At 35.3% G+C, this 15,795-nt stretch overlaps 4 protein-coding genes across 4 annotated transcripts; 3 read left to right on the top strand and 1 right to left on the bottom strand.

The window, feature by feature from the left end:
• The first annotated feature begins 2,631 nt into the window (after window positions 1-2,631).
• Window positions 2,632-5,136, top strand: LOC120257969 (10 kDa chaperonin 1, chloroplastic-like). Its single transcript, XM_039265283.1, has 6 exons — window positions 2,632-2,855; window positions 2,943-2,993; window positions 3,896-3,961; window positions 4,045-4,092; window positions 4,537-4,566; window positions 4,846-5,136. Exons 1-6 carry the CDS (start codon window positions 2,715-2,717, stop codon window positions 4,912-4,914), a joined length of 405 nt encoding a protein of 134 aa, XP_039121217.1. The 5' UTR covers window positions 2,632-2,714; the 3' UTR covers window positions 4,915-5,136.
• A 1,123-nt stretch (window positions 5,137-6,259) lies between these two features.
• On the top strand, window positions 6,260-13,718 carry LOC120258865 (26S proteasome non-ATPase regulatory subunit 2 homolog A-like). Its single transcript, XM_039266316.1, has 25 exons — window positions 6,260-6,419; window positions 6,510-6,610; window positions 7,147-7,267; window positions 7,344-7,403; window positions 7,816-7,883; window positions 8,218-8,260; window positions 8,379-8,444; window positions 8,573-8,611; window positions 8,685-8,767; window positions 9,187-9,301; window positions 9,383-9,457; window positions 9,650-9,808; window positions 10,255-10,362; window positions 10,456-10,560; window positions 10,649-10,789; window positions 10,921-11,025; window positions 11,107-11,328; window positions 11,674-11,787; window positions 11,876-12,091; window positions 12,202-12,261; window positions 12,336-12,449; window positions 12,538-12,623; window positions 12,738-12,846; window positions 12,957-13,135; window positions 13,233-13,718. The coding sequence occupies exons 1-25, from the start codon at window positions 6,351-6,353 to the stop codon at window positions 13,306-13,308; spliced, it is 2,634 nt and encodes an 877-aa protein (XP_039122250.1). The 5' UTR covers window positions 6,260-6,350; the 3' UTR covers window positions 13,309-13,718.
• A 310-nt stretch (window positions 13,719-14,028) lies between these two features.
• On the bottom strand, window positions 14,029-14,538 carry LOC120258131 (SKP1-like protein 13). Its single transcript, XM_039265481.1, has one exon. The coding sequence runs from the start codon at window positions 14,536-14,538 to the stop codon at window positions 14,029-14,031; it is 510 nt and encodes a 169-aa protein (XP_039121415.1).
• A 360-nt stretch (window positions 14,539-14,898) lies between these two features.
• LOC120258129 (SKP1-like protein 9) lies at window positions 14,899-15,372 on the top strand. The gene has a single exon (XM_039265480.1). It carries the CDS (start codon window positions 14,899-14,901, stop codon window positions 15,370-15,372), a length of 474 nt encoding a protein of 157 aa, XP_039121414.1.
• The last annotated feature ends 423 nt before the right edge of the window (window positions 15,373-15,795 follow it).

Raw genomic sequence — 15,795 nt, 5'->3', positions numbered from 1 at the left:
TATGTTTTATCTGCTTAGAAAAGAAGCATTACTTATCGCAGCACTACTTGTCATATGCTTTGTAGGTGTTAAGACATATACGTGGAAGGCCATTTACTTGGGTTAGATAAAAATAAACCGTTATCAATAATAAACATGTGTCATCAGTTTGGGAGACGTTAAAGTGTTACATAGAAGGCATTTGCTTGGTTTAGATAAAAGTATTATCAGTAAGAGATACGTGTTATTTGCTTAAGAGGCGTTAAGGTGTTACATGGAAGATATTTGTTTAGTTTAGATAAAAAGAAAATGTCATCATAAGCAATACGTGTCATCTGTTTTGAAGACGTTATTACATTAAGGTGTTATGTGGAAGGCATTTGCTTGGTTTGGATAAAAAGAAAACTTTATTATAAACAATACAAACGGTAAAGTCTTACGTGGAAGGCATTTTGCTTTGTTTGGATAGAAATAAAGCTTTATCAAAAGCAATACGTGTCATCTGTTTAGTAGGCGCTAAGGTGTTACGTGGAATGTATTTGCTTTGTTTGGATAAAAATAAGCTGTTATGTATTAATTAAACATCCGCAAAAACTTTGATGTGGATGTTTTGGTGTTCTCATACGCGTGTTAGGTTCATGTGTCTGGTTTGCATAAAAATGAAATTGCATCTCCTGCACTATTTGGGAACGCGCAGCCAGGTGAGATTTATAATTTATAATTTTATATAAATATAATTTGTGTATGTATAGAGATTTTTATAATAAAAAACACAAACCAAGATATATACATATACATGTATTTTAAATGATAGATATATATATATATATATATATATATATATATATATTGTCAAATTTACAGTATTGAGGCAGACATTCTGCAAATATAGTCCATGAAATATGCATGTATATGTATATATATTTTTTTAATCAATGACACATTTATTTGTTAAGAACAAAGGATTGACAGCTTTGTAAGTGATAGGCCTATATATCCGCAAGTACTTATTGTATACAAAAATTAGATCTCAAAAGCCTCTATCATTTAGATTTAAACCATGTTGATGTGTGGATACTTATGTGTGTATAATAAGGTCGTATGTAGCTTTTGAGAATTTTATTATTTAATAAATGGAAAAAATAAAAAATCATGAATTATGTCAATTTACTCGAATTTTCAATAGGTTTGGGTAAAAAAAAAAAAAAGCCTTACGTGAAAGGCATTACATGATATCTTCTTGGTGTGTCAACAACAAATTACGTTGCATAAATAAATAAATAAATAACACAAGGGAGAGGACAAATGGTGTTAAAAAAATAATGAATTATGTTAATTTGCTCGAATTAGATTAGGTGCAGTGTAGCAGACGGCGTAAAATGTCTGCATAAAAAAAGAGAGAATAAATAGTGTTAAAAAAATTATAGATTATGTTAATTTGCTCGTATTAGATCAAGTGTTTGGTTTGGATAAAAAGGAAGTCGTTATGTGATATCTACTTAGTTAGAATAAAAATGAAGTAGTAATGTGAACGTGTCATCTTGATTTTAATAAAAAGGTAGTCGTGGAAGGGGTTACAATTACATGTCACCTGTTTGGTTTGAATAAAAAGCAATGCGTTACTTGGAAGACTTTACATGTCATCTAATTTGTTTGAATAAAAATAAAGGAATTAGGTGGAAAGGTGTTACGTGGAAGGTTTCACATATCATTTGTTTGGTATGGATAAAAAGGAAACTATTACGTGGTTGATGTTATAGGGAAGGTGTTACGCGTCATCAGCTTAGTTTGAATAAAAAGAAAATTGTGTAAAATGTAAAAACAGAGGAAAAAACTAAAAGAGAGGGGACATATGGGTTAAAAAAATCATAGATTATGTTAATTTGCTTTTAGATAAAGAATTTAATTGGATAAGATGGAAAATGTTACATTTAATGTACTGTGTTTGGGTTATATATCAACAACCGATGACAAAATAATATGTGAGATAGAAAATTAGAGAAATGTAAAATTGATAAAAATAAATAAATATTACGTTTGTATTATAAAACTACAATTATTTTGAAATAATTTTTTTTTCCTCAAAACCATTAGGGGCCGTTTGGTTCGCGGTAATGTAGAAGGATTACCATGTGTTACGTGGTAATCTGAAAATATTACCATGTTTGGCATTGTATCAGTGGTAATTTATATGGTAATATCACATTACCAACTTATAAATATTAGTAAGAAAGTGGTAATCCTATTACCACCAAATTTGGTGTCTATCTTGGATTACCGTGGTAATCTTATAACTTTTTATATTTTAACAAATTGATTACCATGAAAACCAAAGTAATAAGAGTTCCCAACCAAACATGGTTATATTAAATTACCGCAATATTCCCACCCATATAACATTCCCACTCATATTACCATGATAATTTCGTTACGTGGTAATATGTCATTAACACGAACCAAACGGCTTAGTATTTCATAATAAGGAGGGAGGAATAGACACCCACAGAGGTATCAAATGAAACGAGACATGGGTGACCAATCTCAAACCCGAATCCGGAAACGCCTTATCGGGTCGGATCCAAATTAAACCCGGATCCATAGAACAATCTAGAAACCCGGCGGTCATTTCCAGAACCCTCTATCAAAACCCCACCCGCAAAGCCGCGACCCAATCCCATCTCATCGCTCGCTTCGCTGCTCCCATTTTTCTCCACGCCTTCTCATCCCCTGCTCTCATGGCGTCCTCTCTACTCGCATCCATCAAGCCCTTCGTTCTCGCCCACCCGTCTCCATCTCGCTCGCGCCCTCTTTGTGCTGTGCCGCGACGCTGCTCGGTCAGAGCTGCAGTCGCGGGGAAGAAACTGGAGCCATCCAAGGTCTCTCTTTTCTCATTTCGATCTAGGTTATCCTTTGTTCTCTCAAGTTGTTGTTTTTCTAATTTTGGTGTTTTTGTTTGAGCTCAGGTGGTTCCCCAAGCTGATAGAGTTCTTATTCGTCTGGAGGAGTTACCCCAGGTATTGTTCTTCTTTACAGTCCAATCTATATTATGATTTGAGATGAAGAGTTAGGGCAATGGATGTGCCTGGTTCTTGTTCGGCTGGCTGATTTTCCCCCTTTTCTCAATTGTGTTTCATGTTTGGTAGGCATGTGTTTGTAGAATGTGTTTGAATTTGGGGAACTCCTTTGAACATAAGTAATGTATATTGATGGAAGGAAAAGCGAAGAAATTTTATTAATATGTAGTATTTCATTTGGGTGTTTGAACACATCTAAAATTTAGAAACTCACTTTGTTTATTAATCCCTGAAGTTGAACTTTGCATCAGATACACTGCTAAATTGATGTCAGTGTTAACACCAAATGAAGGAGGCATAAAATAAGAGTGAGCTTTCAATAGTATTGGTTTTAGGGAACTTAATTTATGTGAAAAATCAAGTGGAGAGTAGCAAAGGGGGAAGGAAGCCTTGCCTGGACTCGGTAAAATACACCACTGTTGGTAGTTTGCTATGTGAGATTGCATTTTAAACAGTGTTGTTGAGTTATTCTAGGAAGCAAATGGTGGTTAATTATTTTTATTTTTATTTTTTAAATTGCCCCTTCTTCAGCTAAATTTGCTAAACTTTCAAAACATGAACCTTTCTAATATTGTGATTGATTTACTTAAGAAATACTTGTAATTCTGCATTTTTGTTATTGTTTTCTAGCTAGCAATACACCTTTTGCTTGTTTCTTGTCATGCAATCTTAAGCCTCTGTTGTGATGAAAGCATGTTTTTGTCTCATAAGGTGACAATTGTTCATGCATACACTATCATTTCACAACTTGACATCAAATCATAATACGGCTAGCATGCATTGGAAGTTTGCAGATTTGTTACCTGAACCAGATTCTCATTTTGATGAACCTTTTGTTGCAGAAATCTGCTGGTGGAGTTCTGATGCCAAAATCAGCTGTAAAGTTTGAACGGTATCTAATGGGTGAGGTGAGGAAGCTAGATAATCTTTTGACTAAGTTCTCCTTTTGTTGGTTATGATGATAATTACTCATGTTTTCGGCACCCAACAGATTCTGTCAGTGGGCTCTGATGTTAGTCAGTTGGAAGCTGGAAAGAAGGTAGGCTGCATGATTTTTATGTTGGTAATACGTGTCTGACAACCTGGTTAGATAGCTACTTAAGATTTAAAACTAATAGCAATTTTGGAACAAAGCATGCAGTTCAGGGACATTATACTATTTTCTTTTATTGTTGTCTTCCATTTTTGCGATTTGCTGTCTATGAGCGTCATTCTGCATGATTTTCCTGTTTTTAGACCTTAACATTTGACAAGAGCTTAAATTTACCTGTAAGTGTCGCATGCCTGCTTTCTATTTAACCAAGCTTATGCTTTTAACTGCATATTTGCATGTTAGATGGAGAATGCATCTGTTAAATGTTTGTTAACATTCAGCCATAACACTTCTTGATATGCAACATATTGCTTATAGCGGACAATGAAGAATAAAAATACCTTTGCTTTTTAATTACTTCCAAGGCTGATGCCCTCTGTTTTGTTGCAGGTTTTGTTCTCAGATGTCAATGCATATGAGGTTAGTCTTGTGCTTTTAGAAAATTCTCCCTTTTCAAAGTAATCACACACACACTGATTAAACTCAATCATCTAGTATCGCCTGGTTCCATGAAGTTTGAAGCTTATATGTTGATCTCAATTTTATTTTATTTTTTCCCAACATGCATAGGCCCTCATGTGTGGTTCATCTGCAATTATTAAAAAAAAAACATAAATAAATAAATACCAGTTCTGCTTTCTAGGAATTGAGAGTTGATAACAACTATATTGGAATGATTTGCTACATGTATTCCTGCAGGTGGATCTGGGTTCAGATGCAAAACATTGTTTCTGCCGATCTAGCGATTTACTTGCCATTGTTGAGTAGTCCTTTAAGTTCTTGATGTAGCTGCGCGTCCATTGTTCCTGTTCTTTTGCTGCTTGACTGGTTTTTTGGGTTGATGCTCAATAGACACTACAATGCTACTTTATGTATGGCATTAGATTTAATCTCTCTTTTCTCGTCTTCCTCGTTTGCACTGTATGGACAGCTATAAGAATTTAAGGATGAATTGAGATTAAGAAAGAAACCATCTTAAGTTATTGTCAATTGTGGTTGATTTTTATCTCGCATTTTAACTCATTATGGAGCACAGTTAATGAGTAAGCTATTTGCTGGTTATTTGTTGTGTAAATGTTGGATTTTTTAGTATTTTATAAAGATTGTTAAAATTTTTTACAGAGACATGCGAGGTACTTATATTGATTCATTTATAAATATTAGTCACCCACCCCTGAATCCTTTCTTTGATCCAATTTATATTTCCTATCCTAAGGGTCTATTTTTGTTGGAGGTTTGAAGTTATTGAAGGCAAATTAGAGTAAGGTTTGCTAAAAAAGCCATGTTTTAAGGGTTTTAAATCCCCATGCAAATCCAAGTATATATCCATTGATTAATACACCTCATCATAACTGCCTCCCTAAAGGATTCAACATAACAATTAATTCTACCCAAAAACCTCACAAACTCATCATTCCTCAAACTTTCATCTTTTGCAATCTTACCTGCATACTTCTCTATGATCTCAATCACAAGCTCTTCTTTTTTTGCATTTGACTTAATTAAACAGCTTGCAATGAAATAACCAAATATTATCTTCATACAATCTATGTTATGAATTAAAAGATCTTTAGTGGAAACATCAGTGAGCTACATGGCTATCATGTACTGAAGCCCATGAATCCATGTCTTTATTTGCATGCATGTCAATGGCTTGTTTATAATTAAAGCTACAACTGGTTCAATAATTTAGAGGTGTGGAGGTTATTGTTTATAATATTAATATATAACTTTATCATCCATAACTATCTTCTTTTAATTTACTTTGTTATATTTTATTGATCCCTTTATGTAATTTTTTTTTTTTAATTATACAAATCAATTATGAATCAAACCATCTACTTGGCTTCCAAAAACAGGAAACTTTATTCACTCTGATTTTTATTTTAACAATTATGAAATATATTACGTCAAAGTTTTTATTTTTCCTAGTAACTAATAAAACTAGTTATACATGTTATTAACATATATATATTAAAAAATTTAATTACAATATATTTATTTAAATAATTTTTCAAGATAAAAAAAAACGGTGATATTCCAAAAATGGGTCTAACCAGTTGGCAGTCGAACGCAACTCAATGACTTGTCTCGCAAGTCGGGTCGATCCCATCTCAAAATCGAATCGATATAAAGCACAGCATCGCCGCCCACTCCTTCGTTCTCACACCTTCGACTCTTCTCTAGTTCTCCATTCCATCGCCATGGCCACGACCTCGACCTCGAAGCCAGATCCCAAGCAGAAGAAGGACGATAAGAAGGATGAGGATCTGGTAGTCATTCTCCTTCTTCTTTTCCTCCTTTATTTTTCTTGAATTTCGTTGGTATTTCCTTCTAATCTGAAACCTGGATCTGTGCGGCAGTCGGAGGAGGACCTTGCGCTCAAGCAACAGCTGGAGCTTTACGTCGAGCGAGTACAAGATTCCGATCCCGGTGTCCAGAAGTTTGCCCTCGAGAGCATGAGGTGAGTTTTTCGATGGTTTCTAGGGTTTATTATGTTTTAGTGTTCTTGCCCTATAACAAACCCTAACCTCAATTCTCTGTGACTTCTGTCTGAAAGCTGATAGATGGGGTCATAGTATAGCATGAAAAGAGAAAAATTTTAGCTTTCACTGCTCCATGATGATCTCCATCTATACAGGGGAAGAGTACTTAGCATTTGGTCATAAGCATGTTTTCTCTTCTTCCTTTAAAGCCAATACTGTACTTGCAACAATGCTTTGTGCATCATACACCCTTTTCTTGATTAGTGCTATAAGAATGAAGTCTGTGTTTGAAAAAGCTGACTGTAACTAGGGCTGTATTTGATTATTGTTAACTGTTGGAATTCTAAATCAAATCATAATTATGTAATTAAAGCTTGCAATTTTATTGGCTTTTGCTATTCCTACCGGTGTGCGTTGCTACAAAATCTCTCCTTTTCTTAAAAACATATTGCTGACTGTTGCTCTTTTTTTTTTTCCAAGCTCGTGACTATGAACACTTTGATTTTGAGTGCAGGCAGGAGATCCGCACTTCAACTAGCTCAATGACATCAGTTCCTAAACCTTTGAAGTTTCTCCGTCCTCATTATGGCACTCTGAAAGCATATTATGAGACAATGCCTGACTGTGATCTGAAGGTACTGACCACTAATGTCTCATATTTATGTTCTCCTTTTTCTTTACATGCTGCTCACTTTGCTTTATGGACTGCAGAAGTACCTTGCTGATATACTTTCAGTCTTGGCATTGACCATGTCTGCTGAAGGAGAGCGGGTATGCAAAAACCTTAGCTTTGAACTTCTTTGTTTTTGTTGAGAAAGTGGCTGAATCCGCTCATGATTTTTCATGTAAACTTTAAGACAAAACTGCAAGATAAGGGCTATTGTAAAATCATCTTGATAGTTGATTGCAAGAGGCCATGAGTTTTTTGTCATTTAGCATGGTCATACTACTGAATTTATGTGGGGGCCAGTGTATCCTATCCCCTAGCATCTAAATACATCTAAGATATGTGGCAGAAATTTAGGTCCCATTTGTTGTTTAAATGGTTTCATTACAATAAGAACTTTTTCAATGTGTTTATTGAGCTCACCATGGTTTGTTGCAGTTTCTGGTGCATATAGGCATTTCTGCAATTATCATCTATGAGAAGCTTAATCTCAAAACTTTTATGTCTTATTTTCAGGAGAGTCTGAAGTACAGGTTGTTAGGTTCAGAGGGTGACATTGGTTCTTGGGGCCATGAATATGTGAGGTTAGAAACTTCACTTTTTTTTTTTAAAAAAAAAAACCCACATATGGTGATTTCTGCTAAAAGGTAAAACCAGACATTAGTTTTAATTACTAAATTCGTAAGCAGGTGTTATATAAATTGTCAAGTTTTCTTCTAGCATCATCTTGGCCATTTTTTATTTCTTGATAGATTATGTATTCTAGTTACTTTATGATTTATGCTGTTTAAATAATTGCTCTGGGGAGTTTTCTTTAACTTGATCAACAACAGAAGCCAAGAATCAAAACTATCAAACCTATCTAAATCAAGTATTATGCATGTTTCTTGACACCTTTCTTATTATTTTATTATTCAGGAACCTCGCTGGTGAAATTTCACAAGAGTTTACAAAACGACAGGTTAGCCCCAGTGTCTTTGGTTTTTATATTTTGAAGGCATATTTTAGTTACTTCTTTTTTTCCGTAGCACTTGGTAGCATATTTTAACTGTTCATCCTTTTCCCTTCTTTTCTCATAGTATGAGGACAAGCCAATAGATAATCTGATGGAACTTGTGCAACAAATTGTTGCTTTTCACATGAAGGTATGTCTTAAACAGAAATGTTAGCACAATATTCTGTTCATCTGCTATGTCGTTCACTACTTGAGTGCTTTACAATAGTTCTATTGTTGTATATTTTCCTTCTTATCAAGGATGTGTTTTTGTTGCAGCATAATGCTGAGCCGGAAGCTGTTGATCTTCTGATGGAGGTAAGTTGCAGCCATATGCTTCATGGTTATTGTATGTTAAACTTCTTATTTATGCATTTCTGATCTATTTCAGGTTGAAGATCTTGATTTGTTGGTTGAACATGTTGATGCTTCAAACTATAAGAGGGCATGCTTGTATCTAACAAGCTCTTCTAGGTATCTGAATTTGTTTATGTATTTAGAACATTGAGCTATATTAAATAATTTAAATATGAATTCTTGCAGTTAGCTTATTGTATATTCTTTAACTATTTTCTTCTATCGATGACACAGTGTTGATGTACTTTTATGAATACAATTATCTAATTACTGGTTGAATTTGCTTCACCAAGCAGGTTTTGGAATGCGTTGATGTGTTGCCATTGTAATTGTTTAAATTCCCTGCCCATATTTTTTTTTTTAGTTTTTTGCATGGCTTTGTATTGGCAGTACTATAGTTGGTTCCTTCCCTTTCATATTGTTTTTTTATTGTTTGTTCGATTGTTGTTTTCTCACAATTGATATTATAATCTTTTGTTTGATTGCTTTATGCTGTTCTGTGTGGAATTATTTACTCAAATTGCATGATCTTGTAGCTATCTACCTGGGCCTGATGATCTATTAGCATTGGACATAGCATATACAATATATATGAAGTTCGATGACTTGGCCAGTGCCCTTCGTATAGCACTATTTCTAGATAACAGTCAGGTATAGTTGCCAGTCTTTTTTTTATATGTGCAGACTTTGTCTTGAACATATTCTCATGACACACTATCTTTGCAATGGCAGTATGTGAAGCAGGTCTATACATCCACTGCAGATCTGCTGTTGAAGAAGCAATTTTCTTACATTGTGGCCCGCCATGTAAGATACAGATTTATTTCTTAAATTCTTGGGCTTGAATTCCTTTTTTGTTTCCGTTTTCTTGATTCCAGCATTTTCCACTAAAGACATGGTCCATCACTTCTTCAGTGATTAATTTCTGATTTTGATCAACATTGTTCTATACTTTTTTCTGCTTACTGTACTTCATTTGTGGATGACTTTGCAAATTAGGGTCATACACTGGAACTTGATGAGGAGATGGTTGCAAAGGATGAGGACAGGGATCAACTGCAGGATATAATTAACAACACTAAATTAAGTGAAGGTTATCTTACACTTGCTCGAGATATTGAGGTTATGGAACCGAAATCCCCAGAAGATATTTATAAGGTATCATCATCATATGATGAACACTTGTAATGCTTTCCTCTGTGCCTGTTTGGCATGTAGTTTTTGAGTGGTGTATTCTTTCAGCATGCATACTTTTGTGTCACTGCGCATGGTTTACCATATCAATTGGTTGTGGTTCATGAATGATTTATCTTGTTGAATGTTATGGCATGAGGATTTTGGAAAGTCAATGGTGGAGATTTTCTATTTAGATGAATGTCACTTCAAACTCATTTTTAAAGGGCAAAGCATGTTCTGGTGGGTCATTCAGTGGCATATTTTTTTTGTCTGCATATAGTATTGAAGTCTGGTATGGTTTGAGATCCTTGCACATAATTTGGAGGAAAACGCTGAAGGCCAAATGCTTCTACAAATTTCAACATATATTTGCTTATTTTTATGATCTCTGCATATTCTCATTCTTTACTCATTTATGGCATTTGCAGGTACATTTGATTGATGGCCGAACAAGTGCAAGTTCCAGTCTTGATTCAGCCAGGCAGAATCTGGCTGCAACCTTTGTAAATGCATTTGTAAATGCAGGTTTTGGTCAGGTAGGGTAGTGGAAATTGTGTTCTTATGAGTTATTGATAAGGGTATACGCTAAGGACATATTGACGTTGAACCTTCTGTTTTCTTGTGTGCAGGATAAACTGATGACTGTTTCATCAGAATCTACTAGCAGTGGATCTTCGGGTAGTTGGCTTTTTAAGAACAAGGAACATGGGAAGGCCAGTGCAGCCGCAAGTCTGGTAGTAATTAGTTGCACACTTTGATATGTGCTGGTTTTCTTCTCTGTGGCTTTGTCAGATATTGATGTTCTTCTAATCTTGGCAATAGGGAATGGTCCTGTTGTGGGATGTTGACTCTGGACTTGCACAAATTGACAAATATTTGCACAGCAATGACAATCATGTTGTTGCTGGTGCATTGTTGGGTGTAGGCATTGTCAACTGTGGTATCAAGAATGACTGTGACCCTGTGAGTTTTTATTTTATTTTATTATTTTATTTTTTTATATATATTTCTTTCTTTCATATTCCTACTCTTTTTAAGCTGTTGTCTTGCTTTCATTTCTTCTCACATTATCTTTGATTGTTTTTCTTTTCCAGGCAATGGCATTGCTAATGGAGTATATCGTCAAAGATGATACAATAACCAGGATTGGGGCCATTCTGGGCCTTGGCATAGCATATGCAGGCTCACACAAAGATGAGGTTTGACAGTTGTGATATTCAATTGTGCTATTTCCTGATTCCTGCCATAGATCTTTCACTGATATTATCTTCTGTTGACAGCTTAGAATTCAGTTGACCAATATTCTGAGTGATGTAAAGACACCTCTTGAAGTTCATGTCTTTACTGCAATCACACTGGGGCTAGTGTTTGTTGGCTCCTGCAATGAAGAAATTGCCCAATCTATTATCTTTGCATTGATGGACCGCAGTGAGACTGAATTGAGTGAGCCTCTCACTAGTCTGCTTCCTGTTGCTCTTGGCCTTCTGTATCTTGGAAAGCAGGTAATAATTCAACCAGCCTTCCATGATGGATGCATTATTTTTCTTGATACTCATTGTTTCCTTTCTATCATTGTTATTCTATTCTAGTAGTTTGTGATTTTAGGAGATGCTCATTTCCTTTTCCATGCAAAAGGAGTTAGTGCATTTATAATTTACAAGATTTTCACTTCCATGTGAAATATTCCATTGTTGTATATTGATGTTCTATTTCTGTTTGTGTTTATCATTCTTTTCTTAATTTTTCTTAGGACTTCTTGGATGGCCTAAGCAGTTATATATATATATATATATATATATATATATATATATATATTTCCTCATTCTTTGTGTTGAACTTTCTGACAGGAAAGTGTTGAGGCCACTGCAGAGGTTTCAAAGACATTTAATGATAAAATCAGAAAATACTGTGATGTCACACTATTGTCATTAGCATATGCTGGAACTGGAAATGTGCTTAAGGTTGTGTGTCCATTCCTTACTACTGAATTGCTTTAGAATAGAAGCTATCCAAGCACTTTATTCAATTATCATCCTTTCTTCCTGACAGATCCAAAAATTGCTTGGATACTGTGCTCAACATCTTGACAAGGGTGAGACCCACCAGGGACCTGCGGTTCTTGGGATAGCCCTTGTGGCTATGGCAGAAGAGCTAGGTCTAGATATGGCCATTCGCTCCTTGGAGCACCTTCTACAATATGGAGAACAGAATATTAGAAGAGCAGTGCCTTTAGCCCTTGGTATCCTCTGCATATCCAATCCCAAGGTATCTGTATTGTGGAACTAGGCTTGTAACCTTCTCCTTTTTCTTTATCTTAAACTAGAAGCTGCCTTCAATACCTGGACATTAAACATTTCATTTTACTGTTTGATCAGGTCAATGTTATGGACACACTAAGCCGACTCAGTCATGATGCAGATGGAGAAGTGTCGATGGTATTTCTTCTTTTTGTTTAGAATGCTGTGTGCTTATTATGATTGCTCTTCTAATCTAACTTGTAAATTGACAGGCGGCAATAATTTCACTGGGCTTCATAGGGGCTGGGACCAATAATGCGCGAATAGCAGGGATGCTCCGAAACCTTTCCAGCTATTACTACAAAGAAGCTGGGCATCTTTTCTGTGTAAGCACATGGTCTGCACTCGTTAGTATGTTTGTCTAGATGCAAAATTATTCCTAGCTCAAGCAAAATTGGCTGAAAACACATGCAGGTTAGAATTGCTCAAGGTCTTGTACATCTTGGAAAAGGGTTGCTAACACTTTCTCCTTACCATTCTGATCGGTTTCTGCTGTCACCGTAAGTTTTTCCCCTTTGTAGTCCATGACTACTCTCCGTTGTTACTTCTCTGATATAATACTGATTATGAATCCTTTTCTGTTTTACGTTTTTTGTTTCTATTCCCCCCTCCAGGACTGCCCTTGCTGGTTTGGTGACTGTGATGCATGCTTGTCTGGATATGAAGTCTATCATCATTGGCAAATATCATTACATGCTCTACATCCTTGTCTTAGCCATGCAGGTGTATAGCATCAGAAACCTCAATTTGTTCCAGCCAACTTTCCTATTTATCTCATAAAGATTATTTCTTTGAAAGTCTAATAGTTTAAGTAATGCCTGAAACAATTGCAGCCTAGGATGCTGATGACAGTGGATGAGAATCTGAAGCCTCTGTCAGTTCCTGTTCGAGTTGGTCAGGCAGTTGATGTTGTGGGCCAAGCAGGTCGACCAAAGACCATCACCGGGTTCCAGACGCACTCTACTCCAGTGTTGCTTGCAGCCGGCGACCGAGCAGAGCTGGCCACAGAGAAGTAACCATTTCTTATTACACTCTTTTGTTCGCCCATTCCGATGTGCAATCCATTTTATGATTTGGATGTTTACTATATGCTACTACTTCCTGTGCAGATATATACCTCTGACTCCAGTGCTGGAGGGATTTGTTATCTTGAAGGAGAACCCAGATTACAAAGAAGATAACTGATACCCAATCACTTACATTTACTGAATGTTATGCTTGTTGGCGGTGGGGTTCTGATGTGATTAGGCTGGAGCTGTTATATTATACCCCAAAAGTAGTTGGTCATTTCAGGCAGGCAGGTAGTTGGGTCTTCTTCCTGGAAAACTCATGGACGTGCCACTACCACTGAGTGGTGGTCATAGATGACATTGATTAATTCTGTTTTTGCAAGCTTCGGAAGGAAAATGCTTTTATTATTATTATTATTATTATTATTATTATTATTATTATTATTATTTTTGTTCAATTCCATGATTTTACTGCTGCAGTGAGTTTGCAACATCATAATCATTTCAAGTTGTGTTACCAGGGTTTTAGACTTTGGGCTTTGGATAAACTTTATAATTAATTTAATAGAGGCCAAATTTATCTTATGTTTCTTTTTTTATTTTTTTATTAAAGTTAAAATAAACTAAGCAGATTTATAAATCTCTTGTCAAACTAAAACTTGTAAATAATCCTTTGTCAATATAATTATAGCTTAGATTTTGTTGATTTGTTTAGTTGAAAAGAAATATTCTTTTAAAGAAATCCACAAAATTATTCACAAAAAAAAAACCAAGAAGAAATAAAAACCCCGAAGAAAAATATTATTCATTGAAAAAAAAAAGTAAGTAAAAAAGAAAGAAAGAAAAAGATACCCTAAAAAAAATGAAAAATTAAAAATTAAAAATGAAAGTGTTATCACTCCTCCTTTGAAGAGAGGTTCAAACTTTTGAAAGCCCAGAAGAAATCCCTAGAAATCTTGGCATACTCTTGAGGATCGAAATCGTTCTTGATACCAAATAATGCGCGGATTTCTTCAGGTTTCTTGCCCTTGATCAAATCGGCAGCCCTCTGCGTTGTGAGCTCCAACAATCCCTCAATGTCCAAGTAATTTGAAGCCACCATCAGACCATAAAGCATATCAAGGTTCGTCTTTTCCATAAACTCTTGATCAAACTCATCCATCATCGCCTTCTGCTCCTCCCCCTCCCCCTCCCCAGCCTTCGCATGCTTCTCACAGTACTCCAAGACGGTGCCGAGAACATCCCCGTTCACAATGACGATTCTTATTGGCTTATTCATGCTGACCTCTTCCTTGATCATCGTCTTCAACAAATTTGACTTCTTTGCCACCCTCTCCTCCACCTTGAACTCCTTCTCGTCCTTGCTTACAAGCGTAACCATCTTCTCCCCTTTCCCATTCGCCATCTCTCTCTCTCTCTCTCTCTCTCTCTCAACTATGAAACTCTTGCCTTAGTTTTTGTTTCATGTGTCTGTGTCTGTCTATATATACCCTTATTATATAGTCCATATATTCATTAATTAATCTCATTAAAAAAAATTGAAAAAAAAAATGAATATTTTTGATAATTCTTAATTTGCAAATCCAAGTTAATCAATAAGCATTAACTTAATTAACTAATCAGGATTGCAATGCAAATCCCATTTTATATTCGTTATATATATGGACCTTATCCACACTCAACATTATCTCATTTTTTTTTTTAAATATTTACACACACACACACACACACACACACACACACATATATATATATATAAAAAGAGATGAAACTTAGGAGTTCAGATGGGAAGGAATTCATTGTGGACAAAAAGGTATGGAAGCAATCAGTAGTGATAAATGCTATAATGGGAAATGGTAACTTTGTTGATCAAGATGAAAATGATCAAGTGATTACTGTTTCCAATGTTACTGCTGAAGTTCTTGCTGTTATTATTCAGTACTGCAACAAGCATGCTGTTGATGTTGATGTTGATGTTGATGTTGATGATGAAGAGGTTGCAAAGTGGGATGAAGAGTTCATGAAAAATATTGATATTAATATGCATTATAAACTTATTTTGGCTTCTGATTATCTTGAAATTAAGAGCTTGTTTGATTTGACATGCAAGACTTTGGGTGACATGATTAAGGCTAATAATAACAGTCCTCAGGCTTTGCGTGATATACTAAATATTCAGAATGATTTCACTCCTGAAGAAGAGGAGGCGCTTTCGAGAGAGAACTATTGGGTTTCTTAGTGATAGTTATTTGATTTATTTAGTTGTTTTTATGGGTTTTCAGTTCATTGTCCTTTTTAAGGAATATGTTACTATTATTTACATTGTATGCCTGGGGTAAATTTTTGAGGAGGTCTTTATATTTTAGCGGTTTTTTACTTTGGTTATTATATTTTAATTTGTATTAAAAATAGGTCACTTTTGGATTTTCCGTCAATTTTATCTTATGTGACACATCAGCGCCAGTCCCATCTTTTACTTTGGTCATTGTGTTTCAATTTGTATTAAAAAAAGATCACTTTTAGATTTTTGGTCAATATTATCTTATGTGGCACATTAACCCACATTAAACTCAGCATCCATGTCATGGAAGAGGGGAAGCTATGTTGAGTAGATTTTTTTAACATGACGTGGACTGGCGCTAATGTGTGCAGTCCAATTAGG

The sequence above is a fragment of the Dioscorea cayenensis genome, chromosome 4, assembly GCF_009730915.1.
Source record: "Dioscorea cayenensis subsp. rotundata cultivar TDr96_F1 chromosome 4, TDr96_F1_v2_PseudoChromosome.rev07_lg8_w22 25.fasta, whole genome shotgun sequence".
Taxonomy (NCBI): Eukaryota; Viridiplantae; Streptophyta; class Magnoliopsida; order Dioscoreales; family Dioscoreaceae; genus Dioscorea; species Dioscorea cayenensis.
The sequence above is the reverse complement of the archived record's forward strand: the minus strand, read 5'-3'. Positions and strand labels throughout refer to the sequence as shown.

Coding starts and splice junctions, on each gene's coding strand:
- LOC120257969 (XM_039265283.1), top strand. CDS start 2,715: ATGGCGTCCTCTCTACTCGCATCCATCAAGCCCTTCGTTCTCGCCCAC. Junction 2,856..2,942: donor AGAAACTGGAGCCATCCAAG/GTCTCTCTTTTC, acceptor GTTTGAGCTCAG/GTGGTTCCCCAAGCTGATAG. Junction 4,093..4,536: donor AGTTGGAAGCTGGAAAGAAG/GTAGGCTGCATG, acceptor GTTTTGTTGCAG/GTTTTGTTCTCAGATGTCAA.
- LOC120258865 (XM_039266316.1), top strand. CDS start 6,351: ATGGCCACGACCTCGACCTCGAAGCCAGATCCCAAGCAGAAGAAGGAC. Junction 6,611..7,146: donor TTTGCCCTCGAGAGCATGAG/GTGAGTTTTTCG, acceptor TTTTGAGTGCAG/GCAGGAGATCCGCACTTCAA. Junction 8,261..8,378: donor AAGAGTTTACAAAACGACAG/GTTAGCCCCAGT, acceptor CTTTTCTCATAG/TATGAGGACAAGCCAATAGA.
- LOC120258131 (XM_039265481.1), bottom strand. CDS start 14,538: ATGGCGAATGGGAAAGGGGAGAAGATGGTTACGCTTGTAAGCAAGGAC.
- LOC120258129 (XM_039265480.1), top strand. CDS start 14,899: ATGAAACTTAGGAGTTCAGATGGGAAGGAATTCATTGTGGACAAAAAG.